This window comes from Cebus imitator, unplaced genomic scaffold, assembly GCF_001604975.1.
Source record: "Cebus imitator isolate Cc_AM_T3 unplaced genomic scaffold, Cebus_imitator-1.0 Scaffold318, whole genome shotgun sequence".
NCBI lineage: Eukaryota > Metazoa > Chordata > Mammalia > Primates > Cebidae > Cebus > Cebus imitator.
This window is the reverse complement of record NW_016107633.1, coordinates 891748-908970: the sequence shown is the minus strand read 5'-3', so window position 1 is coordinate 908970 and position 17223 is coordinate 891748. Positions and strand designations below refer to the sequence as shown.

General features: G+C 51.4%; 1 protein-coding gene and 1 long non-coding RNA gene across 52 annotated transcripts in view; both read left to right on the top strand.

The window, feature by feature from the left end:
- LOC119467691 overlaps positions 1–11654 on the top strand; it is a 12554-nt gene extending 900 nt beyond the window's left edge. Inside the window, exons 1-25 of one of the 50 annotated variants that reach the window (XR_005196269.1) lie at positions 7–180; positions 232–433; positions 532–731; positions 1705–1754; positions 1856–1905; positions 2004–2053; positions 2356–2421; positions 2680–2829; positions 2880–3071; positions 3330–3555; positions 3816–3952; positions 4271–4436; positions 4687–4928; positions 4987–5016; positions 5067–5152; positions 5518–5600; positions 5809–5874; positions 6871–7902; positions 8002–8041; positions 8192–8300; positions 8612–8837; positions 9908–10141; positions 10173–10833; positions 10884–11199; positions 11326–11454. This is a non-coding gene — a long non-coding RNA (uncharacterized LOC119467691). The other 49 variants (XR_005196249.1, XR_005196271.1, XR_005196247.1 and 46 more) reach the window with 49 other exon arrangements.
- Positions 1–17223, top strand: part of GPI (glucose-6-phosphate isomerase) — a 47909-nt gene that overhangs the window by 27472 nt on the left and 3214 nt on the right. For both annotated transcript variants that reach the window (XM_037729843.1, XM_017504219.2), the window contains exons 10-14: positions 12692–12752; positions 13175–13218; positions 13361–13513; positions 15768–15897; positions 16047–16123. In XM_037729843.1, the coding sequence (XP_037585771.1) occupies positions 12692–12752; positions 13175–13218; positions 13361–13513; positions 15768–15897; positions 16047–16123 (465 nt within the window). The remainder of the gene's footprint in view (positions 1–12691; positions 12753–13174; positions 13219–13360; positions 13514–15767; positions 15898–16046; positions 16124–17223) is intronic.

Below are 17223 nucleotides of genomic sequence, written 5' to 3'. Positions count from 1 at the left end.
CATCTGATACAGGAATGAGGATCTGGGTCTGTCAGTATCTGAGAATCTGGTACAGGTGTGGGGATCTGGGTCTGTCCATGTCTGAGGAGTTATCATCTGATACAGGAATGAGGATCTGGGTCTGTCAGTATCTGGATCTGGTACAGGTGTGAGGATCTGGGTCTGTCCATGTCTGAAGAGGTAAGATCTGTTAACAGGTATGAGGATATGGGTCTGTCCATGTCTGAGGAGGTGGGAATTTGGTACATGTATGAGGATCTGGGTCTGTCAGTATCTTAGGAGGTAGGATTTGGTACAGACGTGAGGATCTGGGTCTTCAGTTGTCTGAGGGGGTGGCATTTGACACAGGCAAGAGAATCTGGATCTTCTAGTGTCTGGGGAGACAGGATCTGGTATTAAGTATGAGAATCTGGGTCTGTCAGTGGCTCAGGAGGTGGGATCTGGCATAAGCATGAGAATCTGGGTCTGTCAATGTCTGAGGAGGTAGGATCTGGCTCTGGTCAGAAGATCTGGGACTCAGTTTCTCAGAAGGTAGGATCTGGTACAGGTGTGAAGATCTGCGTCTGTCCATGTCTAAGGTGATAGGATCTGGTGGAGGTATGAGGATCTGGGTCTGTCAATTTATGAGGAGGTAGGATCTGGCTCCGGTAAGAAGATCTGGGACTGTCAATTTCTGAGGAGGTAGGATCTGGTACAGGTATGAGGATCTGGATCTGTCCATGTCTGAGGAGGTAGGATCTGGCCCTGGTGAGAGAATCTGGGTCTGTCACTTTATGAGGAGGTGGGAACTGGCACAGGTATGAGGATCTGGGTCTGTCAGTATCTGAGGAGGTAGGACCTGGTGCAGGTATAAGGATCTGGGTCTGTTAAGATCTGAGGAGGTAAGATCTGGGACAGTATTAAGGATCTGGGAATCTCCATGTCTGAGAAGGTAGGATCTGGTATACATATAAGGATGAAGGAGGTAGGATCTGGTGCAGGTATAAGGATCTGGGTCGATCAATATCTGAGGAGGTGTGATCTGGCCTTGGTATGATGATCTGTGTCTTTCAATGTCCTAGGTGGTAGGATCTGGCCCTGGTATGAGGGTCTGAGTCTGTCAATATCTGAAGAGGTAGGAATCTGGTACAGATATGAGGATCTGCGTCTGTCAGTGTGTGAGAGGTAGGACCTGGCTCTGATATGAGGATCTGTGTGGGTCTGTCAATGTCTGAGGAAGTAGGAATCGTACAAGTAAGAGGATCTGGGTCTATCTATGTCTGAGGAGGTAGAATGCGCCATGAGTATGAAGATCTGAGTCTGTCCACGTCTGCAGAGGTAGGATCTGGTGCAGGTATAAGGATCTGGATCTTACAATGTCTGAAAAGGTAGGATCTGGCCTTGGTATGAGGATCTGGGTCTGTCAATGTCTGAGGAGGTAGGAATCTGGTACAGGTATGAGGATCTGTGTCTGTCAATGTCTGAGGAGGTAGGAATCTGGTACAGGTAGAGGATCTGGGTCTTTCCATGTCCGAGGAGGTAGGATCTGGTACAGGTGTGAGGATCTGGGTCTGTCAGTATCTGAGAAGGTAGGATCTGGCTCTGATATGAGGCTTATGAAGATTTGGGTCTTTCAGTATCTGAGGAGGTAGAATCTCGGTGTGGGTATAAGGAGGTAGGATCTGGCCCTGGTATCAGGATCTGAGTCTGTCAGTGTCTGGGGAGGTAGGATCTGGTACAAGTGTGAGGATCTGGGTCTCCCCATGTCTGAGAAGGTAGTAATCTGATACAGGTGCGAGGGTCTGTGTTTGTCAAAGTCTGAGGAGTTACCACCTGGTACAGGAATGAGGACCTGCGTCTTCCAGTGACTGAGAAGGTAGGATCTGGTACGGGTGTGAGGATCTGGGTCTGTCACTGTCTGAGGAGGTACGAATCTGGTACAGGTACGAGGATCTAGGTCTGTATCTGAGAAGGTAGGATCTGGGTGCGGGTATATGGATCTGGATCTGGCAGTATCTGAGGAGGTAGGATCTGGCCCTGGTATCAGGATCTGAGTCTGTCCATGTCTGAGGAGGTAGGATCTGGTACAGGTGTAAGGATACAGGCCTCTCCATGTCCGAGGAGGTAGGATCTGGTACGGCTGTGAGGATCTGTGTCTGTCAGTGTCTGAGAAGGTAGGATCTGGCCCTGGTATGAGGATCTGGGTCTGTCAGTGTCTGAGAAGGTAGGACCTGGCCCTGGTATGAGGCTTGTGAGTCTGTCAGCATCTGAGGAGGTAGGATCTTGGTGTAGGTATAAGGATCTGGATCAGTCAGTATCTGAGGAGGTAGGATCTGGCCCTGGTATCAGGATCTGAGTCTGTCAATGTTCGAGGAGGTAGGATCTGGTACAGGTGTGAGGATCTGGGTCTCTCCATGTCTGAGGAGGTAGGATCTGGTACAGGTGTGAGAATCTGGGTCTCTCCGTATCCGAGGAGGTAGGATCTGGTACAGGTGTGAGGATCTGGGTCTCTCCATGTCTCAGCAGGTAGGATCTGGCCCTGGTATGAAGCTTGTGAGGATCTGGGCTCTCCATGTCTGAGGAGGTAGGATCTGGTACAGGTGTGAGGATCTGGGTCTCTCCATGTCCGAGGAGGTTGGATTTGGTACAGGTGTGAGGATCTAGGTCCATCTATGTCTGAGGAGGTAGGATCTGATACAGGTATGAGGATCTGGGTCTCTCCATGTCTGAGGAGGTAGGATCTGGTACAGGTGTGAGGATCTGGGTCCATCCATGTCTGAGGAGATAGGATCTGGTATAGGTGTGAGGATCTGGGTCTCCCCATGTCTGAGCAGGTAGGATCTGGCCCTGGTATGAGGATCTGGGTGTCTCCATGTTTGAGAAGGTAGAATCTGGTACAGGTGTGAGGATCTGGGTCTGTCCATGTCTGAGAAGGTAGGATCTGGCCCTGGTATGAGGCTTGTGAGGATCTGGGCTCTCCATGTCTGAGGAGGTAGGATCTGGTACCGGTGTGAGGATCTGGGTCTCTCAGTGTCTGAGGAGGTAGGATCTGGTACTGGTGTGAGGATCTGGGTCTCTCCATGTCTGAGGAGGTTGGATTTGGTACAGGTGTGAGGATCTGGGTCTCCCCATGTCTGAGCAGGCAGAACCTGGCCCTGGTATGAGGCTTGTAAGGATCTGGTCTCTCCATGTCTGAGGAGGTAGGATCTGGTACAGATATGAGGATCTGGGTCTCTCCGTGTCCGATGAGGTAGGATCTGGTACAGGTGTGAGGATCTGGCTCTCTCTGTGTCCGAGGAGGTAGGATCTGGTACAGGCATGAGGATCTGGGTCTCCCCATGTCTGAGCAGGTAGGATCTGGCCCTGGTATGAGGCTTGTGAGGATCTGGTCTCTCCATGTCTCAGGAGGTAGGATCTGGTACAGGTATGAGGATCTGGGTCTCTCCATGTCCGAGGAGGTAGGATCTGGTACAGGTGTGAGGATCTGGGTCTCCCCATGTCTGAGCAGGTAGGATCTGGCCCTGGTATAAGGCTTGTGAGGATCTGGTCTCTCCATGTCTGAGGAGGTAGGATCTGGTACAGGTGTGAGGATCTCTGTCTCTCCATGTCTGAGGAGGTAGGATCTGGTATAGTTTTGAGCACCTGGGTCTCTCCATGTCTGAGGAGGTAGGATCTGGCCCTGGTATGAGAATCTGGGTCTGTCAATGTCTGAGGAGGTAGGATCTGGTATAGGTGTGAGGATCTGTGTCCATCCATGTCTGAGGAGGTAGGATCTGGTACAAGTGTGAGGATCTGGGTCTCATGTCTGAGGAGGTAGGATCTGGCCCTGGTATGAGGATCTTGGTCTCTCCATGTCTGAGAAGGTAGGACCTGGCCCTGGTATGAGTCTTATGAGAATTTGGGTCTGTCAGCATCTGAGGAGGTAGGATCTGGGTGCGGGTATATGGATCTGGATCTGTCAGTATCTGAGGAGGTAGGATCTGGCCCTGGTATCAGGATATGAGTCTGTCCATGTCTGAGGAGGTAGGATCTGGTACAGGTGTGAGGACATGGGTCTCTCCGTGTCCGAGGAGGTAGGATCTGGTATGGCTGTGAGGATCTGTGTCTGTCAGTGTCTGAGAAGGTAGGATCTGGCCCTGGTATGAGGATCTGGGTCTCTCCATGTCTGAGGAGGTAGGATCTGACCCTGGTATGAGGATCTGGGTCTGTCAGTTAGAAAGGTCTGGGTCTGTCTGAGAAGGTAGGACTTGGCCCTGGTATGAGGCTTCTGAGTCTGTCAGCATCTGAGGAGGTAGGATCTGACCCTGGTATCAGGATCTGAGTCTGTCCATGTCTGAGGAGGTAGGATCTGGTACAGGTGTGAGGATCTGGGTCTGTCAGTGTCTGAGGAGGTAGGATCTGGTACAGGTGTGAGGATCTGGGTCTCTCCATGTCTGAGGAGGTAGGATCTGTTACAGGTGTGAGGATCTGGATCTGTCAGTCTCTGAGAAGGTAGGATCTGGCCCTGGTATGCGGATCTGGGTCTCTCCATGTCTGAGGTGGTGGAATCTGGTACAGGTGTGAGGATCTGGGTCTGTCAGTGTCTGAGAAGGTGGGATCTGGCCCTGGTATGACGATTTGGGTCTCTCCATGTCTGAGGAGGTGGGATCTGGTACAGTTGTGAGGATCTGGGTCTGTCAATGTCTGAGGAGGCAGGATCTGTTATAGGTGTGAGGATCTGGTTCCATCCATGTCTGAGGAGGTAGGATCTGGTACAGGTGTGAGGATCTGGGTCTCCCCATGTCTGAGCAGGTAGGATCTGGCCCTGGTAGGAGGCTTGTGAGGATCTGGTCTCTCCATGTCTCAGGAGGTAGGATCTGGTACAGGTGTGAGGATCTCTGTCTCTCCATGTCTGAGGAGGTAGGATCTGGTATAGTTTTGAGGATCTGGGTCTCCCCATGTCTGAGGAGGTAGGATCTGGCCTTGGTATGAGGCTTGTGAGGATCTCGGCTCTCCATGTCTGAGGAGGTAGGATCTGGTACAGGTGTGAGGATCTGGGTCTCTCCATATCTGAGGAGGTAGGATCTGGCCCTGGTTTCAGGATCTAGGTCTGTCAATGTCTGAGGAGGTAGGATCTGGTACAGGTGTGAGGATCTGGGTCTGTCAATGTCTGAGGAGGTAGGATCTGGTACAGGTGTGAGGATCAGAGTCTCCTATGTGTGAGGAGGCAGGATCTGGTACAGGTGTGAGGATCTGGGTCTCTTCATGTCTGGGAAGGTAGGATCTGGCCTTGGTATGAGGCTTGTGAGGATCTGGGCTCTCCCTGTCTGAGGAGGTAGGATCTGGTACAGGTGTGAGGATCTGGGTCTCTCCATGTCTGGGAAGGCAGGATCTGGCCCTGGTATTAGGCTTGTGAGGATCTGGGCTCTCCCTGTCTGAGGAGGTAGGATCTGGTACAGGTGTGAGGATCTCGGTCTCTCCATGTCTGAGGAGGTAGGATCTGGCCCTGGTATGGGAATCTGGGTCTGTCATTGTCTGAGGAGGTAGGATCTGGTATAGGTGTGAGGATCTGGGTCCATCCATGTCTGAGGAGGTAGGATCTGGTACAAGTGTGAGGATCTGGGTCTCTCATGTCCGAGGAGGTAGGATTTGGCCCTGGTATGAGGATCTGGGTCTCCATGTCTGAGAAGGTAGGACCTGGCCCTGGTATGAGTCTTATGAGAATTTGGGTCTGTCAGCATCTGAGGAGGTAGGATCTGGGTATGGGTATATGGATCTGGATCTGTCAGTATCTGAGGAGGTAGGATCTGGCCCTAGTATCAGGCTCTGAGTCTATCCATGTCTGAGGAGGTAGGATCTGGTACAGGTGTGAGGATCTGTGTCTGTCAGTGTCTGAGAAGGTAGGATCTGGCCCTGGTATGCAGATCTGGGTCTCTCCGTGTCTAAGGAGGTAGGATCTGACCCTGGTGTGAGGATCTGGGTCTCTCCATGTCTGAGAAGGTAGGATCTGACCCTGGTATGAGGATCTGGGTCTGTCAGTGTCTGAGAAGGTAGGACTTAGCCCTGGTATGAGGCTTGTGAGTCTGTTAGCATCTGAGGATGTAGGATCTGGCCCTGGTATCAGGATCTGGGTCTGTCAATGTCTGAGGAGGTAGGATCTGGTACAGATGTGAGGATCTGGGTCTGTCAGTGTCTGAAGAGGTAGGATCTGGTACAAGTGTAGGGGTCTGGGTCTCATGTCTGTGGAGGTTGGATCTGGTACAGGTGTGAGGATCTGGGTCACTCCATGTTCGATGAGGTAGGATCTGGTACAAGTGTTAGGATCTGGGTCCATCCATGTCTGAGAGGTCGGATCTGGTATAGGTGTGAGGATCTGGGTCTCTCCATATCCAATGAGGTAGGATCTGGTCCAGGTGTGAGGATCTGGGTCTCCCCATGTCTGAGCAGGTAAGATCTGGCCCTGTTATGAGGATCTGGGTCTTTCCATGCCTGAGGAGGTAGGATCTGGTACACATGTGAGGATCTGGGTCACTCCATGTTCGATGAGGCAGGATCTGGTACAAGTGTTGGGATCTGGGTCCATCCATGTCTGAGGTGTCAGATCTGGTATAGATGTGAGGATCTGGGTCTCTTCATATCCAATGAGGTAGGATCTGGTCCAGGTGTGAGGATCTGGGTCTCCCCATGTCTTAGCAGGTAGGATCTGGCCCTGTTATGAGTATCTGGGTCTCTCCATGTCTGAGGAGGCAGGATCTGGTACCGGTGTAAGGATCTGGGTCCATCCATGTCTGAGGAGGTAGGATCTGGTATAGGTATGAAGATCTGGGTTTCCCCATGTCTGAGAAGTTAGGATCTGTCCCTGGTATCAGGATCTGGGTCTCTACATATCTGAAAAGGTAGGATCTGGTACAGGTATGAGGCTTGTGAGGATCTGGTCTCTCCATGTCCAAGGAGGTAGGATCTGGTATAGGTGTGAGGATCTGGGTCTCTCCATGTCCGAGGAGGTAGGATCTGGCATGAGTATGAGGATCTGGCTCTGACGATGTCTGAGGAGGTAGAATCTGTTGCAGATGTAAGGATCTGGGTCTTTCAATGTCAGAGAAGGTAGGACCTTGCCCTGGTATGAGGATCTGGGTCTTTCAATATCTGAGGAGGTAATCTGGTACAGGTATGAGGATCTGGGTGTCTTCATGTCTGAGGAGGTAGGAATCTGTTAGAGGCATGAGGATCTGGGTCTGTCAATCTGTGAGGGGGTAGGATCTGGCCCTGGTATGAGGAACTGGTTCTGTCAATGTCTGAGAAGGTAGGATCTGGCCCTGGTATGAGGCTTATGAGGATCTGGGTCTGTCAGAATCTGAGGAGGTAGTATCTGCGTGTGGGTATAAGGATCTGGATCTGTCATTATCTTAGGAGGTAAGATCTGGCCCTGCTATCAGGATCTGAGTCTGTCAGTGTCTGAGGAGGAAGGATCTGGCGCACATATAAGAATCTAGGTATTTCAGTGTCTGGGAAGGTAAGATCTGGCCCTGGTTTGAGGATCTGGGTCTTTCATCTGAGGAGATAGGAATCAGGTACAGATATGAGGATCTGAGTCTCTTCATGTCTGAGGAGTAAGGAATCTGTTACTGGCATGAGGATCTGGATCTGTCAGTGTCTGAGGAGGCAGGACCTGGCACTGGTATGTGGGTCTGGGTCTATCCATGTCTGAGGAGGTAGGATCTGGCTCTGTCGATGTCTGTGGAGGTAGGATCTGGCACAGATACAAGGATCTGGGCTTTACAATTTCTGCGAACATAGGATCTGGCCTTGGTATGAGGATCTGGGTCTGTCAGTATCTGAGGAGTTACAAATCTAGTACAGGTATGAAAATCTGGGTCTCTCCTGTCTGAGGAGTTAGGAATCTGCTACAGGTGTGACGATCTGGGTGTCTCCATGTCTGAGGAGGTAGGATCTGGTATGGCTGTGAGGATCTGGGTCTGTCAGTGTCTGAGGAGGTAGGATCTGGCTGTGGTATGAGGATCTGGGCTCTCCATGTCTGAGAAGGTAGGATCTGGTACGGCTGTGAGGATCTGGGTCTGTCAGTGTCTGAGGAGGTAGGATCTGGCCCTGGTATGAGGATCTGGGTCTCTCCATGTCTGAGGAGGTAGGATCTGGCCCCGGTATGAGAATCTGGGTCTGTCATTGTCTGAGGAGGTAGGATCTGGTATAGGTGTGAGGATCTGGGTCCATCCAGGTCTGAGGAGGTAGGATCTGGTACAAGTGTGAGGATCTGGGTCTCTCATGTCTGAGGAGGTAGGATTTGGCCCTGGTATGAGGATCTGGGTCTCTCCATGTCTGAGAAGGTAGGACCTGGCCCTGGTATGAGTCTTATGAGAATTTGGGTCTGTCAGTATCTGAGGAGGGTAGGATCTGGGTACAGGTATAAGGATCTGGATCTGTCAGTATCTGAGGAGGTAGGATCTGGGTGCTGGTAGAAGGATGTGGATCTGTCAGTTTTTGAGGAGGTAGGATCTGACCCTGGTTTCAGGATCTGAGTCTGTCCATGTCTGAAGAGGAGGATCTGGTACAGGTGTGAGGATACGGGTCTCTCCATGTCCAAGGAGGTAGGATCTGGTTCAGCTGTGAGGATCTGTGTCTGGCAGTGTCTGAGAAGGTAGGATCTTGCCCTGGTATGAGGCTTGTGAGGTTTTGGGTCTGTCAGCATCTGAGGAGGTAGGATCTGGGTATGGGTATAAGGATCTGGATCTGTCAGTATCTGAGGAGGTAGGATCTGGCCCTGGTATCAGGACCTGAGTCTGTCAGTGTCTGGGGAGGTAGGATCTGGTACAGGTGTGAGGATCTGGGTCTCTCCATGTCTGAGGAGGTAGGATCTGGTATAGGTGTGAGGCTTTGGGTCCATCCATGTCTCAGCAGGTAGGATCTGTTGCAGATATAAGGATCTGGGTCTTTCAGCGTCTGATAAAGTAGAATCTGGCCCTGGTATGAGGATCTGGGTCTTTCAATATCTGACGAGTTAATCTGGCACAGGTATCGGGATCTGGGTCTCCATGTCTGAGAAGGTAGAAATCTGTTAGAGCCATGAGGATCTGGGTCTGTCATTGTGTGAGGAGGTAAGATCTGACCCTGGTATGAGGAACTATGTCTGTCAGTGTCTGAGGAGGTAGGACCTGGCCCTGGTATGAGGATCTGGGTCTTTCCATGTCTGTTAAGGTAGGATCTGGGTCTGTCTGTGTCTGAGGAGGTAAGATCTAGCCCTGGTATGAGGATCTGGGTCTGTCAGTGAGGAGGTAGGAATCTGGTTTACGTATGAGGATCTGCTTCTGTCAATGTCTGAGGAGGTAAGATTTGGTGGGGTATTAGGATTTGGGTCTGTCAATGTCTGAGGAGGTAAGATTTGGTGGGGTATTAGGATCTGGGCCTGTCCGTGTCTGAGGAGGTAAGATTTGGCGGGGATATTAGTATCTGGGCCTGTCCGTGTCTGAGGAGGTAAGATTTGGCGGAGGTATTAGGATCTGGGCCTGTCCATGTCTGAGGAGGTAAGATTTGGCGGAGGTATTAGGACCTGGGTTTGTCCCTGTCTGAGGAGGTAAGATTTGGCAGAGGTATTGGGATCTGGGTCTGTCCGTGTCTGAGGAGGTAAGATTTGGCAGAGGTATTGGGATCTGGGTCTGTCTGTGTTTGAGGAGGTAGGATTTGGTGCAGGTATTAGGATCTGAGTCTCTCCATGTCTGAGGAGGTAAAATTTGGTTCAGGTATGATGATCTGGGTCTGTTCATGTCAGAGGAGGTAAGACCTGGCCCTGGTATGAGGATCTGGGTCTGTCAATGAGAAGGTAGGAATCTGGTATACGTATGAGGATCTGCGTCTGTCAGTGTCTGAGGAGGTAAGATTTGGCGGAGGTATTAGGATCTGGGCCTGTCCATGTCTGAGGAGGTAAGATTTGGCAGAGGTATTAGGATCTGGGTCTGTCCGTGTCTGAGGAGGTAAGATTTGGCAGAGATATTAGGATCTGGGTCTGTCTGTGTTTGAGGAGGTAAGATTTGGCGGAGATATTAGGATCTGAGTCTGTCCATGTCTGAGGAGGTAAAATTTGGTTCAGGTATGACGATCTGGGTCTGTCCATGTCTGAGGAGGTAGGACCTGGCCCTGGCATGAGGATCTGGGTCTCGCCATGTCTGAAGAGGTAGGATCTGGGTCTCTCTGTGTGTGAGAAGGTAGGATCTGGCATGAGTATGAGGATCTGGCTCTTACCATGTCTGGAGAGGGAGGATCTGGCACAGATATAAGGATCTGGGTCTTTCAATGTCTGTGAAGGTAAGATCTGGCCTTGGCATGGGGATCTGGGTCTGTCAGTGTCAGAGGAGGTATTAATCTAGTACAGGTATGAGGATCTGGGTCTCTCCATGTCTGAGGAGGTAGGATCTGGTACAGGTGTGAGGATCTGGGTTTGTCTATGTCTGAGGAGGTAGGACCTGGTATAGGTGTGAGGATCTGGGTCCCTCCATGTCTGAGAAGGTAGGATCTGGCCCTGGTATGAGGCTTGTGAGGATCTGGGTCTGTCAGTATCTGAGGACGTAGGATCTGGCCCTGGTATCGGGATCTGAGTCTGTCAGTGTCTGAGGAGGTAGGATCTGGGATAGCTGTGAGAATTTGATTCTGTCTATGTCTGAGGACATAGGAATCTGGTACAGATATGAGGATCTCGGTCTGTTCACGTCTTAGGAGGTAGGATCTGGTGCAGGTATGAGGATCTGGGTCTCTCCATGTCTGAGGAGGTAGGATCTGGTACAGAGATGAGGATCTGGGTCTGCTCATGTCTTAGGAGGTAGAATCTGGTGCAGGTATGAGGATCTGGGTCTGTCCATGTCTGAGGAGGTAGGATCCGGTGCAGGTATGAGTATCTGGGTCTGTCCATGCCTGAGGAGGTAGGATCTGGTACAGATATGAGGATCTGGGTCTGTTCATGTCTTAGGAGGTAGGATCTGGTGCAGGTATGAGGATCTAGGTTTTCAGTGTCTGAGAAGGTAGGATCTGGCCCTGTATGAGGATCTGGGTCTTTCAGTATCTGAGGAGGTAGGAATCTGGTACAGATATGGGGATCTGGGTCTTTCCATGACTAAGGAGGTACGAATTTGTTTGAGGCATGAGGATCTGGGTCTGTCACTGTGTGAGGAGGTAAGATCTGGCCTGAGTGTGAGGATCTCAGACTGTTAATGTGTGAGGAGGTAGAACCTGGCCCTTGTATTAGGGTCTGTTCATATCTGAGGAGGTAGGATCTGGGTCTTTAAGTATCTGATAAGGTAGGATCTGGTCCTGTTTAGTGGATCTGGGTCTTTAAATATCTGAGGAGGTAGGAATCTGGTACAGGTATGAGGATCTGGGTCTGTCCATGTCTGAGGAGGTAGGAATCTGTTACAGGCATGAGGATTTGGGTCTGTCAATGTCTGAGGAGGTAGGATCTGGCCCTGGTATGAGGATCTGGCTCTCTCCATGTCTGAGGAGGTAGGATCTGGCCCTGATATGAGGATCTGGATCTGTCCATGTCTGAGGAGGTAGGATCTGGCCCTGGTATGAGGATCTGAGTCTGTCAGTATCTGAGCAGGTAGGTTATGGCCCTGGTATGAAGATCTGGGTCTGTCAGTATCTGAGGAGGTAAGATATGGCCCTGATATGAGGATCTGGGTCTGTCAGTATCTGAGGAGGTAGGATCTGGCCCTGGTATGAGGATCTGGGTCTGTCATGTCTGAGGAGTTAGGATCTGGCCCTGGTAGGAAGGTCTGCGTCTTCTAGTGTCTGAAGAAGTAGTATCTAGGCCGGGCGCGGTGGCTCAAGCCTGTAATCCCAGCACTTTGGGAGGCCGAGGCGGGTGGATCACGAGGTCAAGAGATCGAGACCATCCTGGTCAACACAGTGAAACCCCGTCTCTACTGAATCTACAAAAAATTAGCTGGGCATGGTGGCGTGTGCCTGTAATCCCAGCTACTCAGGAGGCTGAGGCAGGAGAATTGCCTGAACCCAGGAGGCGGAGGTTGCGGTGAGCCGAGATCGCGCCATTGCACTCCAGCCTGGGTAACAAGAGCGAAACTCCGTCTCAAAAAAAAAAAAAAAAAAAAAAAGAAGTAGTATCTGGCCCTGGTATGAGGATCTGGGTCTTTCAATATCTGAGGAGGTAGGATCTTGTACAGGTATGAGGATCTGGGTCTGTCAGTGTCTCAGGAGGTAGGATCTGGCACAGGTACGAGCATCTGGTCTGTCCATGTCTAAAGGGTTAAAGCTGTGTGTAGGTATGAAGCCTTGGGTCTGCCAGTGTCTGAGGAGGTAAGGCTAGGCCCAGGTATGAGACCTGGGTCTGTCCATGTCTGAGGAGGTGGGCCCTGGCACAGGTATGAGGCCCTGGGTCTGTCCGTGTCTGAGGAGGTGGGCCCTGGCACAGGTATGAGGTTCTGGGTCTGCTGGTGTCTGCAGAGACAGGGCCTGACCTCTTGGGAAGACCATGGTAAGTAAGGCCTTCAGTTTGTCTTGTGGCTGTGGTCGGCTCCCTGTGTAGTCTGCCCTGTTGGTCCTCCCATGCATCACCAGCACCTGCCTGCTGCCTTGCTTTCTGGAGGTGGGTTGGGCCATGGCCCTCTGAGATGCACTTATGCAAGAGCTGTGCCAGGGACAGGGTTTCTGGCAGGAGGTGGGGGGCGGGGTGTGCCGGCCCTCCCTCAGCACCTTGTTCTGTCTCTCCTAGTGGGTAGGAGGACGCTACTCGCTGTGGTCGGCCATTGGACTGTCCATTGCCCTGCACGTGGGTGAGTGTGTGTTTCTGTGTCTTGCAGCCTCTGTGGGAGACAGTGTTGTAGTCTAAGGTTAGGGGTAGGGGGCTTGTGTCCCATCAAACACCATGCTGTCTTCACAGGCTGCTGGCTTCTCTGCAGCTGGCTGGGATGTTTATTTCATGTCCAGAAGGAAAGTCTGGGTTTTTTTGGGTGTACAGGTTGGCCCCTGTCTCTGCCCCTCACAACTGCAATCCTGTCCCTCTCCCTTCCTAGGCAGAGTCAGATCCCTGCATTCAGGTCCACCTCTCACCAGAGGGGCTTTCTCTGGGCCCATGTCCTCCCATGTTGTGTCTTCTGGCTTTCCATGCAGCCTTCCTTGGTTGCAGAAGGAGCTGCGCCCACTGCCTACAGGGTGCAGGGTGTGACCACTTCTTTTGACTGTTTTTGTGTCACAGGTTTTGACAACTTCGAGCAGCTGCTCTCGGGGGCTCACTGGATGGTGAGTGCTGAGGCTGGTTCTCTGCCAGGTGCTGGCCAGAGGCATGTGTGTTGGTCCCGGTCCCTCCTTTTTTTCCCCACTCTCCTGTCCCTCCCCATCCCGTGCAGCTGCTCAGCTCCCACTCACGCTGCTCCTGTTTCAGGACCAGCACTTCCGCACGACGCCACTGGAGAAGAACGCCCCCATCCTGCTGGCCCTCCTGGGTATCTGGTATATCAACTGCTTTGGGTGTGAGACGCACGCCATGCTGCCCTATGACCAGTACCTCCACCGCTTTGCTGCATATTTCCAGCAGGTACCAGCTGCCAAGCCAGGCCTTGGAGTCAGCAGCTTCTGTGGGGGGTCTGGGAGGTCCAGGAACCTGGGTTTCAGCTCCTCCAGGTGCTCTTTGCTCCATTGCCCTTGGGCCTGGCCAAGGTCTGTTTGTGCCCCTTGTCTCAGGATGAATCTTTATAATTGAAGTTGGTTCCATTTGAGTGTCATTTGCATTTGACCTCTATGGGAGGGGCATGACCGGTGATCATGGTGCCTTGGTTAGGGAGGTCGTGGCTTGGCTCGGGATGTTCTTCAGCTGGGGTCACTTCTTTCTTGCACATCACTATGCATGCTCACGATAGTGCCTGAGGACATAGGATCGAGCTCTGGAATGAGGACCTGGGTCTGTTAATATCTGATTTTGAGGAGGTAGGATCTGGTTGGTACAGATATGAGGATCTGGGTCTGTCCCTGTGTGAGGAGGTAGAATTTGGCCATAGGATAGAGCTGCAAGCTGGAACCCCTTATAGCCTGTACTGCCTTTATCCGTCCAGAAAAGCATATCTGTATGTAGTCTATGGTAGCCTCTTTGGGCTACATGGGCCTCTTCTCCTTTGGGATTTCCAGAGCCCCCAGAGGCTGAACAGGCCCTCTCCTCATGATATTATGTTCCGGAAAGCTTTTCCACACCTGTCCCTGCTTTTTTTTTTTTTTTTTGGAGACAGAGTCTTACCCTGTCGCCCAGGCTGGAGTGCAGTGGTATGATTTTGGCTCACTGCAACCTCTGCTTCCTGATTTTGGCTCACTGCAACCTCTGCTTCCTGAGTTCAAGCAAGTCCTGTGCCTCAGCCTCCCAGTAGCTGGGATTACAGGCGCATGCCACCATGCTGGGCTAATTTTTGTATTTTTAGTGGAGATGGGGTTTCACCATGTTGCCCAGGCTGGATTCAAACTCCTGGCCTCAACAAATCCACCTGCCTTGGCTTCCCAAAGTGCTGGGATTACAGGCTTGAGCCACTGTGCCCTACCGTCCTTGCTGCTGTTTAGTACAAAACCAGTCCCAGTCCAGCAGCTCTTGAACTGCTTTGGGGAAAGTACAGAAGGCTCCACCAATACTTGGAAGCAAATCTTGTGATTGAAGGAGAGGCCCAGGTTCCCCAAATCCCAGCTGCCTTTGTGAGGGTTGTCATGAGCAGGGCCCAGGTGGGTACCCAAAGCCTAGTATCTAGTTGAGGTGACAGCCCTCAAAGGCTGTACTGTCAGCCGAGCATGGTGGCTGATGCCTGCAGTCCCAGCATCTTGGGAGGCAGAGGCTGTGGGAGATTTCTTGAGGCCAAGAGTTGGAGACCAGCCTGGACAACGTAGTGAGACCCTGTCTCTAAAAAAAAATCCGACAGGGCGCAGTGGCTCATGCCTGTAATTCCAGCACTTTGGGAGGCCGAGTCGGGTGGATCACCTGAGGTTGGAAGTTCGAGACCAGCCTGAACAACATGTTGAAACCTCACCTCTACTAAAAATACAAAAAATTAGCTGGGCATGGTGGCGCATGCTTGTAATCCTAGCTATTTGGGAGGCTGAAGCAGGAGAACCACTTGAACCCTGGAGCTAGAGGTTGCAGTGAGTCGAGAATGCACCATTGCACTGAAGCCTGGGCAACAAGAGTGAAACTGTCTCAAAAAAAAAAAAATCCAAAAACTGAAAGCAGCCAGGCATGGTGGTATGGTACCTGTAGTCCCAGCTGCTTCGGAGGCTGAGGCGAGAGATTTGCTTGAGCCCAAGAGGTGGAGGCTTCAGTGAGTTGTGATTCTACTACTGTACTCCAGCCTGGGTGACAGAGTGAGATTCTGTCTTTTGGGGGAAAAAAAAAAAAGCTGTGCACTCTGGACCCCAGCCTGCTCTCCCTTAAGAAATGAGTTGATTTTGTGACCAATTTTGTCTTAAGGGAGGTTCTCGCCTGACCTCCAGACCCACCTTTTCCTGGGCATGGGTTCTTCCTGCAGAGTGGCCTAAGCTGGAAAGCTTGGGAGGCTGTATCCTCACAGGTGTGGGGAGGAAAGGGATCGTGCCTGCGGACACATGTGCATGTCCCCCTCACAGGGCTAGGGCAGGGTGGGTCTGCCTGGAGCATCTGGGCAGGACTTGGGCATGATGCAGGAAGGAGCCAGATGTGGGTACAGTGTACAAAGGGTCAAGACTTGCAGGTAGAGGGTTGGGTTTTTTTTTTTTTCTTTTCTTTCTTTCTTTTTAAACGTTCTTTCATTTTGCCAAGGACTGGGTTTCTGTTCCTTTTCCAGGGTGACATGGAGTCCAATGGGAAATACATCACCAAATCTGGCACCCGTGTAGACCACCAAACAGGCCCCATTGTGTGGGGGGAACCAGGGACCAATGGCCAGCATGCTTTTTACCAGCTCATCCACCAAGGTAGGCCCCTGTGGCCTGGGCAGGGTGGTGCTGGGGAGGGAAAGGACCTTCCAGAAGAGACATCTCAGTTAGGTCAGTGCCCTCCTCTAGGCTGTATGGCTAGCTCCCATGGGCTGGGGTTATGTGGGTGACCACAGTGCCCTTCACAGGCACCAAGATGATACCCTGTGACTTCCTCATCCCGGTCCAGACTCAGCACCCCATACGGAAGGGTTTGCATCACAAGGTAAGAGCCCCCATCTGGCCCCATTTGAGGATCTGGCTCACATTGCACCCAGACCTCTGAAAACCTGATGCATTGGTTGGCACTCACGTTAGTTTTCTATTCCTGCCATAACAAATGACAGCAAACACAGAGGCTTAGAACAACACTCATATCTCAGAGTTTCTTCTTTTTTGGGGAGGCGGGGAGTAGGGACAGAGTCTTGTTCTGTCATCCATGCTGGAGGGCAGTGGCACCATCTCAGCTCACTGCAGCCTTCATCTCCCAGCCTCAAGTGATTCTCATGTCTCAATCTCCCAAGTAGCTGGGACTATAGGCATACACTACCACACCCAGCTTATTTTGTATTTTTGGTAGAGACGTGGTTTCACTGTTGGCCAGTCTGGTCTTGAACTCATGACCTCAAGTAATCCACCTGCCTCGGCTTGCCGAAGTGTTGGGCTTATAGGCATGAGCCACCACGCCTGGCCTATCTCAGAGTTTCTGAAGCTCAGATGTCTAGCAGGCTCTGGTGTATCTCTGCTTAGAGTCTTATAGGCTGCAGTCAGGGTGTCAGCAGGACTGTGTTTCTTTCTGGAGACCCTAGGGGAAAAGCCTTTTCCATGCTTGTCAGGTGGTTGGCATAATTCATTTCCATATGGTTGTGGAACTAAGGTTCAGCTTCCTTGCTGTGGCCTGAGAGAATTGTTCTCAGATTCTCAAGGTCACCTGCATTCCCTAGCTTGTGGACCTCTTCACTGCAGAACCAATAATGGCAGGTTAAATCCTTCTGAAGCTTTGATTCTGTCTTGCCACTTCTGTTGCATCTCTCTGGCTGACTTGTCTACCTTCCTTTTCTACATTTTTCTTTTATTCCCTAAGTGACAGCGTCGGGCAGTGTTGTCCAGGCTGGACTTCAGTGGCACGATCACAGTTAACTAACCTCTACTCCCGGGCTCAAGGAATCTTCCTGCCTCAGCCCCTCGAGTAGCTGAGACTTACAGGCACACACCACCATGCCTGGTTAATTTTTAAACGTTCTTTCCTTCTTTCTTTTTTTTTTTTTTTTTTTTTTTTTGAGACGGAGTTTCGCTCTTGTTACCCAGGCTGGAGTGCAATGGCGC